Source organism: Staurois parvus, unplaced genomic scaffold (genome assembly GCF_062004578.1).
Source record: "Staurois parvus isolate SC_StPar_1 unplaced genomic scaffold, SC_StPar_1.0 ptg000657l, whole genome shotgun sequence".
Classification (NCBI taxonomy): domain Eukaryota; kingdom Metazoa; phylum Chordata; class Amphibia; order Anura; family Ranidae; genus Staurois; species Staurois parvus.
Window position 1 is genome coordinate 1020189 of NW_028318453.1, and position 16658 is coordinate 1036846.

General features: G+C 41.8%; 1 protein-coding gene across 3 annotated transcripts in view; it reads right to left on the bottom strand.

Moving 5' to 3' along the window:
* The window catches only part of AKAP12 (A-kinase anchoring protein 12), a 223514-nt gene that overhangs the window by 40033 nt on the left and 166823 nt on the right, over positions 1-16658 (bottom strand). For 2 of the 3 annotated variants that reach the window (XM_089694248.1, XM_089694246.1), the window contains one exon: positions 15550-15673. In XM_089694248.1, the coding sequence (XP_089550374.1) occupies positions 15550-15673 (124 nt within the window). Of the gene's footprint in view, positions 1-558; positions 811-15549; positions 15674-16658 lie in introns of those variants that run through there. The other variant, XM_089694249.1, reaches the window with a different exon arrangement.

The following is a 16658-nucleotide window of genomic DNA, read 5'->3' on the forward strand; positions in this document are numbered from 1 at the left end:
CTACTAATAATAATAACAACAATAATGTTTGTACTGCTGATCTCTATATATCTATGAACAAGCAGAATTTCCTGCTATCCATGTAGCTCAATGTGCTGCAAAAGGATTGTGCAACCAAAAATCTGTTCCTTATTAATGTATGTAGACACACCTTTTTTCAAAAAAAACAACTAACTGAGTTACATCGGATGCAAAAAAAAAAGAAAAACTCAAATTTAAGTTACCTGCACTCAAGAACAAATACTAAGACAATCAACAATTTTAACTGTAAGTTCCATGGCTTTCTGCCTTGTGAAATGTATATGTATGTATATACTCCAATTGCTATGAGCTTGAACTTTGAGCTTTCTATCATTTACCTTTTATTTTAACCACCAAAGTTGGGAAACTTTGACTTCACGGGAAATTTCTTGTTAACTTACTGTATTCTAACTTATTTTAATTAACATCCTTTATTCTAAACTGTACAATGTTCGGTAACTCGCTTATTTGACCCTGCACCTCTGACCTTTGGAAATCGTCTATAATTACACAACGCCCTCCTGTAAGTCAACTTACCGGTTAAAGTTATGGTACCAAGCATATTTTCCTTCTGAGATTCTTATCCGTGTATCCCTATACAACACAGCAGCAGCCTTATCCAGTGTATGCTTTCTAGCACAAGTATAATTCCTTGTTACAACTGTGGACAGTAGATGTCGTGTGAGGCTTGCTTGAAAACCAGCAGTATTAGAAGAAAATCCCAGCCACTTGAAGGAAAATGTATGACATTCCAGTGTAGTCTCCTCTGCTGTTCTTCCTGGGGTCTGTGAAATGAGAGGGAAGCTTCCTTCACACCCCTTTAACAACTTGCCTGACTGAGCAGCCTAAGTTTACTCCAACATACTCCCTCCTACCGCCCCACCCTGTCCTATTGTCTGACAACCCCCAGACCCCACAGAGAGGACTTCAAATTGTTCAAACTGAAGGATAGACTCACACAGATCCTTGCATCCAATACATGACTTCATTGAATAGGGAATTAGCATTTGCGAACAAAAGTCTTCCCCCACAGCTTTAGAACTTTTCCTCACATTCCATAAGAATGTCTTTTTTCCCCTCAACCTGTGAGATTTAGCAAATGTAAATTGAACTTGTCTTTTATAATCTTTCTCTTCTTTTTTTTCCAAGTGGTTTTCACTCAAGAATCAAGAGCAGAAGGGAAAAAAAGCATTTCCTTTCCACATTATTCCTTTTGTGCCAAATGGGAAAACAAATATGCACGCTTTGTTTGTGATAAACATATATACACACCAGAAATCTACTCATGTACTAGGATGTGTTTAAATGAAAAAAAAAAAATCTGAACCTTGAAAGATCCCACACTTGTCCCTAGTTAAAAAGGCAGCCATAGCTAGCTCGAGTTTGTTCCAATTCCAGAGGAAACTGCCAACATTTGAGCCTTGCGTGGCCCTGTGGGTACCATACGACTCAATAAAGTCCATTTTTCAACCAACTCTTTTTTTAAGGACTGAAATGAAGAATTGTTGGTCATACAGTTCAGGTATACTGACAGTCACAATGCCAGAATACAATAGCTGGCAGAGGAGATTTCTATATCCACAATGTTTAGCATGGATGGAGAAATCTATTAGATTTCCCTCATTTCTATACGTATGGCTAGTTTAATCGGGATCCTCACAATCTGCAGACTATGTTAAAGCTCAATTCCAGTTTGGACAGCCACCCACCCATCATCCTCAGTAATGCATAGAATGGCACTCACATTGTGATGTGTGAACCTGGTTCTCTGCACTATTCTCCTGTGGACCCAGGTGGAGACATCATGATGCACCTCCAGAGGATGTTCCATAACATTCTGAGCTCACAGGAACTGGGTAGAAAAGGACTGCTGTCCAGTGGCCAAGGAGGTAACTTTGGTACAAGTTGTCATTAAAAACATGTTCCTACCCCCACGAGTGCAGCCAACTTGGTAACATACTTATTTTTGTCTCCATTCCATTAATCTTACCACCGACATCCTATTATTTCCTTGGAGAGTTGTACTTATGGCATCCTCCAGAGATCTTGCTGAGTATGGATTTCCCCATGGGAATAAATATAGGCTGCAGAGCAGGTTGAAAAAGGCTTGACAGGAAAATTGGAAGAAAGCCAGTGTAGCACTGTGCAGGGCACACAGTGAAGATCACTAGAACAGGAACAGCAGTATTGGGGGTATGTAACAAAGGACAACCTACCTTTTTTACATGGGAAGAGGATGGTATGTACCTGAATTACTACAACCCATGTAGTCATAGTACTCATGAATATAACTATGAATATACAGTATGCACTGTATATATTCTTTTAAAATAATAAAAAGCGAGGAAATCTAAAGCTGGCCACACACCAGTTAAGCTGGGTACACAAGCAGGAGCCGACCAACTTTTGACCTGTGTGCACAGCACTCTTGTCTGACAGAAGCCGGTCTCACAACTGGCTTCTGTCAAATGAGCATGCTAGAAAACCAGTAAAGATAGAGTATGGCCCTATTGTTATGGCCAATGTTGACATAAAACCATGTATATGTAAAATTCCAATAAGTAGAATTTAATTAGCATAGAGTAAAAGCAAGTCCATCCTGGAATGGAATCACAGAAGCACAGGGGTATCAGCACATCCGGGCAAGCCTCGTCTAGGGAGGGAGAAGAAGCAGTCTCCAGAAATCATGTAAAAGAAAACAAACACAGAGGCACCTTTGAGTGCAGACTGTTGTGCATTTGTTCAAAGCAAAAAGTGTAGATCAACTCATATTTGGTACCTTCAGTGCACATACTCAGAAACGTGTCATGATATGCCTGGTGATGTCATCACAGTCGATGCTGCACTTCACAAGCATTCTAGTCCTCTTTTCTGGCTCCCATCCATACAAGACCAGATCTAGCTGAGCGGTGGTTGTCACACCTACAGTGCGAGTGCCAACCCTTATCCCTCTGGAGATGGACTATTGATATGCCTGTTTTATCCTACCAAATGTGAGTGGATCGACACTTTTTGCTTTGAATAACAGCAGTCTGCACTTAGAGATGTGTTCCTCTGTGTTCCTTTTCTTTTACAAGAAAGTATTCATGAATATAACTATGTATATATTGAATATAACTATGTTCTAGTCCTTTCTATTGGCTCCCATCCATACACGACCATATCCAGCTGAGCGGTGGTTGTCACACCTACAGTGGGAGTGCCAACCCTTATCCCTGTGGAGATGGACTATTGATATGCCTGTTTTATCCTACCAAATGTGAGTGGATCTACACTTTTTGCTTTGAATAACAGCAGTCTGCACTTAGAGGTGTCTTCCTCTGTGTTCCTTTTCTTTTACAAGAAAGTATTCATGAATATAACTATGAATATACTGAATATAACTATGTTCTAGTCCTCTCTCCTGGCTCCCATCCATACAAGACCAGATCCAGCTGAGCGGTGGTTGTGACACCTACAATGCGAGTGCCAACCCTTATCCCTCCGGAGATGGACTATTGATATGCCTGTTTTATCCTACCAAATGTGAGTGGATCTACACTTTTTGCTTTTAATAATAGCAGTCTGAACTTAGAGGTGTGTTTCTTTGTGTTCCTTTTCTTTTACATGCCAAAAAAACAGCATCCAACCGGCATCCGATCAGTAATCGCAGCCATTGGCCCGTGCATACAGCAACTTTTGGCCAGTGTATACAGCTCTCAGTCTTACATCTGGCTTCTGTCAAATGGGCATGCTGGAAAACCAACATCCAACTGGCATCTGATCAGTGTTCACAGCCAATAGCTGCGGGCAATAATCAGTGTGTTCTGGTGGGGGGCAGTACCCATGAGAACACAATAGTGGGAGGAGATCGCTGCACTAACATCGCTACTAAAAATAACTGTTAATGTGCCAGAAATACAGGGTGCTCCTACTTTCCTCCTTAAAATGCCAACACATCTCTTAATTCCTAAGCACCTGGTGACAGCCCTGCCTAGTTAATTTTTAATGGATTGCAGAGAATTCAGACTTCTCTTGTTCTCTTCCCTCTCACTCATCTCCATAACCCCTCTTCAGTGGCATTGCTATAGGGGGGAAAGGGGGGCAACTGCCCCCACCCCAGGTTATACCTTTCCCCCCAGTTAAATTAGGCTGCTGGGCAGTGGTGGAACTACCAGGGTCGCAACAAGCAAGCCCTGGTGCTCTGCCAACTGGGGGGCCCTGACAAGTGGAACGGCAAGTGGGTGAGACGGAGGCCGCAGGGAAGGCAAACAGCAAGGGCAGCTTTGCCTGAAAGCCCAGGAGGGAGAAGAGCTCCAACCCCTCCCTGACTATTGAAGAGGTGAGAAGCAGCAGGCGAAGCATCCCCGTCGCAGTGGCTGCTCCCAGAGTTTGTATTCCATCTCCAGTCTCCTCTCCTCTATAGCATCAATAGTGACAGTGACCCGGAGGACAGGTTGACTGGGTGCCCAGAGAACGAGGACAGACTGGAGGTGCAGGTAGCCAGGGATCCACTGGAAAGAGAAGGAACAGAGCACCCCATCATCACCCTTAAGGAGAACAAGCTCTACTTGCTGCTGGCCATCATACATGCCCTACCACTGGCATGGAAGGTACTCCCTCACCCCCCCCCATATCACCCCCCCCACCCCTTCTCTCACCACCCCCTCTCACTCATCCACCCTCCCTCTCTCTCTTTCCTGAGAAGTGAACAGGTTAACCCTTGGGGGTGGGGTTAATTAATTAACAATGTGTTTAGTCAGTAAAGTGCAGCAAGGCAGGGTTAATGTTCTGCCACTGGTCACTGATGCATTAGTGACCTCTTTGTGCTGCACTAGGGGCACCAGTGTCAGTGTTAAATAACCCCTTTATGAAGGGGTTATAAAACACTGACAATGGTCAATAATGCAGCACAAAGGAGTTAATTAACTCTGCCAATGCCCACCAATAGGGAGGGACTAAAGTAGAATTTCCAGTTTAAGCCTAACTAGCTTTAAAAATTCTCCCACCCTCCTATTAATGCCTATACTGGCTAACCTGTGTAGAAAAAATGTATACATCTATTTTCAGGCTGCTCCAGTTTGGTCACATTATCCCCTGTGTGAGCCAATGGTGTATGCAGGGGAGAGGAGGGAGTGCCAACAACAGATGGGATATGGGAACTTATGGATGATGTTACCACTCCAGGCTTTAGTGGCCATTGCTTCCACTACAGAGGCTCTAAAAATGTATAGTTGGGAACTGCAGAATATTGGGTGCTGTGGATGGGCTTTGGAGGAAGGGGAAATAATGAGTTGGGAACTGCAGAATATTGGGTGCTGTGAAGGGGCTTTGCAGCTTATGCATGTATTTACAAATGTGTGCTAACTAGACCCCTGTTTTTAACACAAGCAGTTAGGACAATTTGGTTTGTTCGCAGGCTCGTCGGCAAGTATAGCTGGGAATTTTTTTCTTTTGTTGTTTGACATGCGTCACCCTTCCATGTGCTCCTTGCTGTGAAGGCCAAATATAGATTGGGGCAGTGGACATTTTTTGTACTGTTGATATGCTGGTGAGGGGGTGTACTGAACACCTTGACTGCCATTGTGTTTAATGCTGGGTGTTCAGTGTGCGCCTGTATCTTTAAGAAGGGGTGGGCTCCCTGAGGCTCACCTGCCCTCAGTCCATCCATCATGATACATGTGCTTCTACTAAGGATGCTCTCAAAATTTATAGAGTTAGGAACTGCAGAATATTGGGGTGCTGTGAAGGGGCTCTGCAGCGTTTGCATGCATTTGCAAATGTGTGCTAACTAAATCCCTGTTTTTAATGCAAACTGTTAGATAGGACAATTCGGTTTGTTCACAAGCTGGTTGAAAAGTTGAGCTAAAAAAAATTTTCTTTTATTGTTTGACATGTGTTGCCCTTTTATGTGTTCCTTGCTGTGAAGGCCAGTTATAAATTGGGGCAGTGGCCATTTTTTTTATTTTTTTACTGGCTATTGTCAAGCACTCTCTCCTCTTCCCTGCAGCCACCGCTGACTGACACATTATACTGACATTATTTAAAGGGGAAAAAAATATATATATATATATATATATATTTAGTGGTGAAAATTTTTACTTTTCACCAGTTTTGACTGTGGTATCTTATGTGCCCCCCTATATATTGTTCCTAGAGTCACCACTGCCCCTAATTTTATGCATTCAGAGAGCATAGGTCGTTATCAGCTCACAAGATTCCGGAACAAATCAACAGATATTCTTTGCACTTATAACATTGTAAGTGTTTTGTTATATCTGTTCAATATTTAGCACACCAAAAGGGAGAAAATGAGAGAGGTTTACTTTAAAATGATTGTAAAGGATAGTTTTGGTTTATTTTTTAAAAAGAACAAACATGTTATGCTTACTTGATCTGGGCAATGGTTTTGCACTGATTAGTCCTGATCCTCCTCTTCTCGGGTCCCCTGCCAGTGCTCCTGGCTCCTATGGGGTCATTCATGTGTGTTTCCTACTCAGTGTATCCATAGACACACAAAGCACAGCTTGGCAACGCCCGCCACCTCTCCCCACTGGCTGTGATTGACAGCAGCAGAAGCCAACGGCTTGTGAGCCAAAGAGGAGAAAGAGAGCCAAGAGAGATGCTGCCTTCGTGCACATTGCTGGATCAAGACCAGGCTCTGGTAAGTAAGAGGGGGGAGGGCTGGGGAGAGAGCACACCACAGAAGGTTTTTTACTTTGATGCATAGAATGCATCAAGGTAAAAAACCTTCTAGCTTTACAACAACTTTAAGTATAATGGTCAGTGAGAAGTGCTTGTGTTTGGGAGAGAAAAGAGGGAGATAGCAAACAAAGTAAGGGGAGAATGAAATATGTGTGTGTGAGGGGCATGGAAGGGGTTAGAGGATGTAGGCAAGAAGAGACAAAATAGGAGGGTTCAGTTGCCTGCCTAGATTCATAGGGGGAAGGTCTGACCTTGCAAGAGGAACAAATGTAGGTAGACGTTTTAGTTTCTATCGAAGCAAACCACTTTCAGTGAAGTTAGTTATTCAGTCCTCATTATTAGCCACCAATAGCTTCATCTTTATAATGGAAGAACACATTTTATTGATCATAATGTTAATGAAAAGCTGTCTATATTTAACCATGATTGTTATGTCTAAATTGCACAGGTTTAACCATGTCATGACTATCCCCCTCCATTTTCCATGGACCAGAAGGTTGCTAGAGTCACCATTTCCAGTGTCTGCTTTCCAAACACATTTTTTAAACCTTTGGCCAACACATTTTGAAATATGGTTCCTAGGCACTTCATTGCAGCAGACTTTCCTCACCTAGACAGTCATTGATGCATCAGTGCCATCTCCCATGGCCCACCACCACTAGGCAAGAGTGACTCACTTAAGCTGGCCATACACTAGTAGATTTTTAAACAAACATTTGCACAAACATCCATACACAAATGTGTAAAAAACAATTCTCAGTACATTTAACGGCTTGATGAATTTCACTCAAAAGCACTTCACAATGTTGTTTGCATTTGACAACCAGTGGGTTGAACGAAAGAAAAAACTGGGTTCCCCCATCTACATCAAATCCTTCCCACTGAGTTATTTTTTTCAGACAGGAGGGATTATCCAGTATATTCTGACGAATGTTGATCTAGAGGGCGTGTAGAAAACCCTTTCTGGTCAATATTTTTCAACACCAGAGGTGTGCTCCCTTTACCCAATTCCACAGAATAAGCATGTTCAGACACATGCATGTTTATCTACAAGATTTTATAAAAAGGCCTCCAACAGTGCCTGCAAATCTTATTATTGTCTACTGTCTGTGGCCTTCATGCCTATTGTTTTTCCCAGGATAGGATGACAAAAGAGGTGTCTGGCTAAGATCCTCCCTTCCCACTCTGAATATTTGAGACCTTTCCTGAAAAGCAGACATCCATACACAAATTTGTAAAAACAAATTCTCAGTACATTTAAGGGCTTGATGAATTTCACTCAAAAGCACTTCACAATGTTGTTTGCATTTAACATACGATATTGGAATGAATGGACTTTACCCAACGAAAATCACATACACTATTAAGTAGCCCATACATTACAAACCAGTGGGTTGAACAAAATAAAAAAAAAGGACTGGGTTCCCCCATCCACATCAAATCCTTCCTACTGAGGTATTGTTTTCAGATAGGAGGGAGACTTGCATCACCATCAGAATACACTAATCAGTGTTGCATGCTATAGCCAGCGGCACTGATTGATCACAATATGCCTTTGCTAAACGCCTCCTAAAATGTTAGTTGCCTGCTTATCTCTCTCTTTATTACTTAACTTGGCCATACACTAGTAGATTTGTGGATGAACGTTAGTACAAAAATTCATGTGAAAATTCTCCAGTACATTTGATTATCCAGTACATTCTGATGAATGTTGATCTAAAGGGCCTTTCCGATCAATATTTTTCAACACCAGAGGTGTGCTCCCTTTACCCAATTCCACAGAATAAGCATGTTCAGACACATGCATGTTTATCTACAAGATTTTATAAAAAGGCCTCCAACAGTGCCTGCAAATCTTATTATTGTCTACTGTCTGTGGCCTTCATGCCTATTGTTTTTCCCAGGATAGGATGACAAAAGAGGTGTCTGGCTAAGATCCTATCTTCCAACTCTGAATATTTCTGAGACCTTTCCTGAAAAGTAGATCATGCCTTAATGTCCAGCCGCATCAACAGTAATGGCAACTTTTGCTAGATTACTTTAAAAATGTATGAACGTGTGGGCTACATTCACATGGGCTGAAAGGAAAGGACAGTTTGCTGCATTCCGAGGTGGCTCTGGACATTGCAACACTCTGTGGTATGGCCACATATAAATTATCTAGTTAGCTCCACAGAAGCACAGACCCTGAACGCACACTGGCTGTATCCAGGGTTGGTCAAAGGCTCTATGTAACTGCTCAGACAAGTACAAATGTGACAGCTGCTGCTGTTTGTACCATCCCATGCACCCATGTAAATGTAGCCCAATACGATTTCATTTGAAGAGTGTGTAGACCCTAACAATGAACTTGTGGTCTGTTAAATATACCATTGAAAACATGTTGCTATATCGGTTCAATAAGTTCAAAAATGCACGTTGATCCTGCCAGAAACCTTCTCAGCAGATGTTTTTCCTTTGCTCTCTGTTGCACTCTTAGGCTTCATGTACACAGGGAATCTGTTTAGCCCTCTGAATGCCAGAACCTCTAGCAGGAGAAAAGCTGCTTAAAAATGCAGTAAAAGCTGTGTATTGCACACACATTTAGGCGCATCTAAGTGCGTCAAGCATTTGAGTATTAATGGATTCCATTGGCCAATTAAATATTAATTTATTCTGGCCATTGGAATGCATTAATGCTCAAATGCTAGATGCATTGACATGTTTAGACATTTTTAAGGTGCTATCCTAGGGTGACAAGACTGCTTCTAAATATATACAGTAGGTGTTGTCACCCTAGGACAGTTACTAGCAGGTGAAAACAAATCCAAAAAATACTAGAAAAGAAAACGAATGCAGCCAACACATCTAAGTACCGGTAAGCTTCAATATATTCTTTTTTCTGTTTAACTCCTCATACTATTAGTATCCACTAGGCTTTCACTATTTTGTCAGTTAGATAATACTCATTAATTCCCAAAACACATGCAGGCTCTTAATAGTAGACATCTTTTTTTTCTTGAACAAGGAAGGTCAGCCGAACACCGGAAGGAGTGCTCTACAAAAAAATGCACTTGACAGCTAGCCAGTCTCTCTGTTGAATGATGCCTCTGCTGAGCTACACAGTAATTGAGGGGTTAAACAGGTGACTTCCACCGAAAGGCATGAAGTGTAAGAAATATCCGGTTTTAACTCAAGGTCTGCTCAAAACAATCATTGTGTGTTCTATCTCAACTTTCTCCATCCTGTCCCCTCTCCCTTTTTATGAGTATGTTGATTAGTGTGATTCATCTCTGATGGAGCAAAATTTGATCATCCTGCAATTATTTCCTGCTATTCATTCACAAACAACTTCCTAGAAATACAGTCAAAACCAAACACAACCCTAGCAGCTCTCAGGTCACTGGAGCTTTTTATGAAGAGCAGCTAACAGCAAACCATACACCAGAACATGTACCACATGTTTCAAGCTTACCTCTGAATATTTAGCAGATTTGAGTTTTTAAGGCAAAGCAAATGATGTTTGTAAAAACCAAGCTGGTCATAGATGGTTCGAATCTCTGCCGGCCAATATTCGATCCATGTATAGGCAGGCTGACTGTGCCTAAATTGATGGTTGTATGAATTGGGCAAAACTAGCCTGTTTGATTCTTCATGCAATTATTCCTGGAGGGACGGCTGCCCCCCCTGCACCTTGCCACTGGGAGAACACAAAAGCTTTGCGGGAGGTATTCCCCAATCAACACAGACTGGGGGGTGGGTTTGAACAATTTTCTTTCCTGCAAACCATGGTTGCAGAAGAGAAAATCGCAACATCTATAGCTGGCTCTAGTTTGTTTCGTTAAGCCTACTTTAGATTTTAAAACAGTGTTTCTCAACCAGGGTGCCATGAGCATAGGATTGAGGAGCTCTGAATATGGGATGACTGTGTGAGTGGGGAGAACCGTGACTGGGAGGCTCTGATGTGATGAGAGGATTCTAGGATGGAGGGACCCTGTCAAGAGGGCACTCTGATGTGAAGGAAAGCTTATGATGTTTATTAAGAAGGTTGTGTGCTTCTTCCCAAGCTCAGGTTTCCCAATGATAAGTGACATTTACATTCTTTACATTTTAGACTAGGGTGCCTGGAAATTGTGCATAGTTGTAAAGGGTATTATAGCTAAAAAATTTGAGAAACATTGTTTTACAGTACCCACTTTGTTTCACTTGTTTGAGCACATCTAGGGCCAAGAAAAAAGAAAAAAATCTGCATCCTCTGTATTTTTGAGGGGTGACGGGTCTGAAGTAGTCAGATGTAAAAGGGTGCACGTCCATTTACATCCACCTGCCCATAGACCTAACAAGAGTCTGTTAAGCTCTGAGAAGGCAAAACTGACAGACATGGATGTTACAAAAGTGACATCTGTTCACCTTTCGGGATTTGTTTACAGATCCTCTGCTGTTTGGAACAGACATGGTATAAAGACTTGTATGGTCCATTTGAATTTGACTGGGAAACACAGCACATGTATCAAAATGGGGTGCTTCATATATAATTATTGCTTCCTGATGCCTGGGGTCTAATATATTCAACTACCATCTCTATGCCGATGACACTCAAATCTATCTCTCTACCCCTCGCCTCACCCCTTCAGTCACCACCCGAATCACTAGCCTTCTGAATGACATATCAGACTGGATGTCACTCCACTTCCTCAAATTAAACCTTGCCAAAACTGAGCTTCTAGTTTTCCCCCCGGCCCCCCCCCGACCTTTCCATCACGACCAACAACGCCACCATCAGCCCCACCCCGCAAGCCTAAGTACCAGGTGTCATCCTAGACTCCAATCTGTCTTTCCAGCCCTAGGTCCAATCGCTGACAAATTCATGCAGACTCCACCTCTGCAACATCTCCAAAATATATCCGTTCCAGAACTCCAGAAACTACAAAGCAACTCATTCACTCCCTTGTTATATCACGACTTGACTACTGTAACTCCCTCCTCACCGGCCTACCTCAACACAGGCTATCCCTGCTTCAGTCTATCCTGAATTCTGCGGCCAGACTCATCCACCTTACTAACCGCTCCGTATCCGCCACCCCCCTCTGCCAATCCCTCCACTGGCTTCCAATTGACCAACGCATAAAATTCAAATGACTAACATTGACATACAAAGCTGTTCATAACACTGCCCCAAACTACATCACCGATCTGATATCCATCTACCACCAAAAACTCACTCTCCGCTCCTCACAAGACCTCCTACTCTCTAGTTCCCTGGTCTCCTCCTCCCATGCCCATCTCCGGGACTTCTCCAGGGCTTTTCCCAACCTCTGGAACTCACTACCGCAATCCATCAGACTGTCACCTACCCTCCTCACCTTTCTCTTCAGAGAAGCCTACCCCGCCCTCACCTAATTGCCGATCTCCTCCACTCTTCCCACCACTCTATCCCCCACAGCTATTTCCTCCTGTACCACTCTCCCCTCCCTCCTAGATTGTAAGCTCCAAGGAGCAGGGCCCTCGAACCCCTCGTGTATTGAATTGTATTGTTACTGTGCTGTCTCGTGTACTGTCTCCCATTATAATGTACAGCTCTGAGCACACTGTTGGCGCTATATAAATACTGTATAATAATAATAAGAATAATATTATATTTGGGAACATTGAGCTGAACGGTAACATTCTATAATTACACCACAACCCTCATTCTCCATGAAGGCAGTGCCAAAGCAGGAAGCATGAATGCAAATTTGCTTAAGCATTTTATCTGTCAACTATACAAACCTGTGCTACGGACAGACAACATGGCTACCAAACAGACTACAATCTTTTCTGTTGGTTAGAGTGGATTCTGTACTGAATACAAAGGCAAAAAACAAGGGCAACAAGGACAGGTAATGTGTGAAGGTGACTGTAACTGTAACCTCCAGCACAAAGGTTTCTCACGCTCTAGTGCTTATTAATGCTCAGCAGGTCTATGGTCCACTCTATGAATTAAAACTATGCTGCTATGTGCCACTAAATGCTGTTCCACAGAATATATCCAGGGGTTCCACAGTTTTTGCAGAGCTGTACATTGTCATATTTGTTTGTTTTCAGAACAAGATAATCCTAGTCTTTTATTCTAGTCTAATGCCATATGACACTACATTTGTATGTTAAGAATTCGATACAACATTAATATATGAGGATATGAGGCATTTCATGGTGCCTTTGTCTGTTTTGCTCAAAGCAATCAATCCATTTCTATATATTTAAGAGCTGCAAGCAAAGTGTGAATCCATTGAGCCATGGCTAGTATTTTGTTTTTTGAAATGCTGTACACTCAATTTACTTTACCATGTTTCTTGCATAATGCATTACAAGCATTACAATCTGATTCTGCAAGAGTTTAACCTGCACCTCTGGTCAGACCAGTGGTATATTTAGTTTAGTGCTATTCTAGGTAATACTGGGCACCTCCCACCACCAGCAGCACCCGCCCTCTCCCCCACGACCACTAGAATTGGATGCCCATCACCAGCACCCCGAATCCCCCCTTCCTCCACCGCCACCACTCTCCACCAACCACCCCACCGGCCCGGGCTGACCTGCCGCCGACACTCTTTCTCAAACCACCCCCTGCCCCACCACCACCATTCTCTTCCAACAAACCCCCGGCCCCCCTCACTGCCATTCTCTGCAAACCAGCCCCCACCGCCACCACTCCCCGCCAATCACCCCCCTCGCCCATCCCACCCACAGAGAGAGTTAGTCAAGCACTAACCTTAACCTCTCTGAAAAGCAGCTGCCCATCCCCGGAGCCAAGCCCAGTGTCTTCCTTCTTTGTGCAGGAAGCTTACACCCTCGGATTCCATGGTGGAGCCTCACCAGGTCTCCATCTCTGCCACGTGTGTCCATTCTTCCGGGGGGGCAGTGCCGCCCCCCTAAAAATTGCTACCCTAGGCAAAAGCCTTGTTTGCCTCATGGTCAATATGTTCCTGGGTCAGACCTGTACATTTTCATAGCTCTGTAGTTGCTGTTTCCAAAACCACTCTACCAGAAAGATGTGGTGTTATGGTGAATCTTTTTAAATGCAAAAAATTGAAAGTCAAAGTCATCTCTCATCTGATGATAGCATGTACCACTGAATGCCTGCAGAATTCACTTAAAGGGTAACTTAATATTTCTGGGAATTATGTAGTAGATAACAAAAAAAATAATATAACATATACATTTGCTACACAACCCATGTTGTAATGTTGATGTATAGAACCCCTTCCTCTCTAGAAATGTAATTTCTTGCTTGTGTGATTGGCTCACTGATATTTCCATAGGTCTGCACTAAGGTATAAGTCAAATTTTAGACACCCCCTTCAATGGGAATTTTAGTTTCAGTGAGATACTCCCCAAAGGTAAAATAGTTCTAAAGATATACAGACCGTGCAGCTTTTCTCATTAGAACACTGAGAGTGCACCAGCTGATTATAATGAACCAGGCTCTCCCATTCAGATTCAGTCTGCCAAGGACATATTATTATTATTATTATTATACAGTATTTATAAAGTGCCAATAGTTTGCTCAGCGCTGTACATTACAAGCATATTGAAATAAATAGCTATTTATTCAGAGAGACAAAAGGTAGGAATCTGATGCAAAGTTTGTTAAAATCTTTGCAATATACACTGATCACAAAGAGAGGATTGTTTTCTCTCAACAAAAGATTTACTCTTTGAGCAAATAGGGTTGCCACCTCATCCCTTTAAAACCAAACACATATTAATTATACAGGTTCTGTGGCTGATTAAGGTGGTAATTAAACTCACTTAGTGCTTTCAATTAGCCTCAGTACCTGTGTAAATAATATGTGTTTGGTTTTAAAGGGATGAAGTGGCAACCCTATAAGCAAAGCACCACAATACCCTGAAAGCCCCAAATCTTTGCAGGCAGCTTATAAACTGTTGATAGAAAGCGTTCCACAATGCAATGTGAGCTCCTTGGTGAACTAATGAATGCAATATGCACTGCACATGCAATGGGTAGACCTTAGGCTCCACTTTCTGAAAAAAAAAAAACAGTATATGCATGAGATTTTCCTGGATTGCCAGGGGGAATAGAACTCCATAAAGTTAGCAAGCAGGACCTACAGGTTACCCAATAAGGTAATTTCCTGAAATGTTTTGAAAAGATAAGTGTACAGGTTTTAGTTTTGAGTGTACCTTTAAAACGAACCTGTCGCCAGACCATTCATTTCAACACAAACTCCCCATAATACTATATATATACATTTAATGTATTTTAGACATGTTATTTACCTACAAAAGCCTCCCTTGTGGAGACATTTAAAAGCCCTGAGACTACTACTGGGCATCGCCACCTTGGATGTGATGTTAGAAGACTCAGCTTTCACTCATGTGTCATTTTTACTATTCCCCTTATCTCCTACCCCAGCAGCACCATATACAGTTTTGTATGGAGGTGAGGGGAGGGTAGAGGAGCTGGGTCAGCACAGAGAATGGTTAGACACTGCCAGAATGGGAAAGGGCTATGACCTACAAGGAGGGAAGGGCTATGATACAAAACTGATTTTTAACATTTGTTAATAAGTTCAAGGGCCCAATGCAAATGAAAACAATGTTTATGCAAAGGAAGTTTTAAAAATTTTCTGTGCTTAACCTGCATTTTCAGCTGATGACAGGGCCTCTTTAAATTGGAAAATAATCCTTTTCAGTTCCCTCAATTGTAGACATGTGCATGCAAGCATGTTGGAAAAAGCGCCTACAGATTACAAAATGGTTTGTGTAGCAATGGTATACAGTATATTATATAACTTTTAATAAAAGTGCCATTTTCTTTTAAACACAATAGTGCAAAATAACTACAGAAAGTCACGTACATACCCTCTTTTGCTATCTCTTTCTCCTGAAATACATTTAAATCCTCAGCCTGTATGATCACTTCAACGGTCTCTTCTCCTTCAGCTGTTCCGTTAAGAATTGTAAATTTTCCATTCTTATGTAGAAGCTGCAAACAGAAAAAAAGTACATTGAAACAGCTATACATGAAGTTCAAAAGCCCTACTTAAACTTTAATTTACATCTTTGTCAAGAACTATCACATCTTATTGGATGTGAGGGCTTGTTAGTAGGTTACAGGTTTCATAATGTATAGCAAAAAGTTTAATTTTTTACTCCAGCAGTAGATCTTTGGACTTAGACTGGTGGAGGTGTCAGCTCTTTTCCATGAGTCCCAATTGCTGGGGAAAAAGTCAAGCTTAGGTGGCAGTAGTAATCGACATAATAATAATGAGCCCAATTTAGGAACCAGCAAGTGTTTAAAAGGGCCAAGAAACAAATGCTTTCCGTAATAACATAAGTATGCAAAAGCATAGTGAGGCACAATCTCAATGGAGCAATGGCAACTCAAAAATGAACTTGTAAACTCCTAATTACAAACCTATTAATATCTATTGATTATTATGTAAACGTATTACAATTAAAACTTTTGTGCCAATATGCTGTATGTAAGCATTAGAAGGATGTTGGTAAATATGTCTGATATGAACATTTTTATATGACTCTTTAACTGTTAGCTATAGTTTTGTATGACTATTTGAGTTTCACTAATAGACCATAATTGTGTTTGGAAATTTTCCATTAATTCGCAGGTGTTTTTTGCTATACAACCCTATACACAAGTGGGTAGGTGCCAATATACACTGATCAAAAAAATTAAAGGAACACTTTAAACAAATCAGATCTTAATGGGGAAAATATGCTGGATATCTATACTAATATGGACTGGGTAATATGTTAGGAACGTAAGGATGCCCCATCATTTGATGGAAATTACAATTATCAACCTACAGAGGACTGAATTCAAAGACACCCCAAAAATCAAAGTGAAAAAATGATGCAACAGGCTAGTCCATTTTGCTGAAATTTCATTGCAGCAACTCAAAATGGTACTCAGTAGTTTGTATGGCCCCCTCGTGCTTGAATGCATGCCT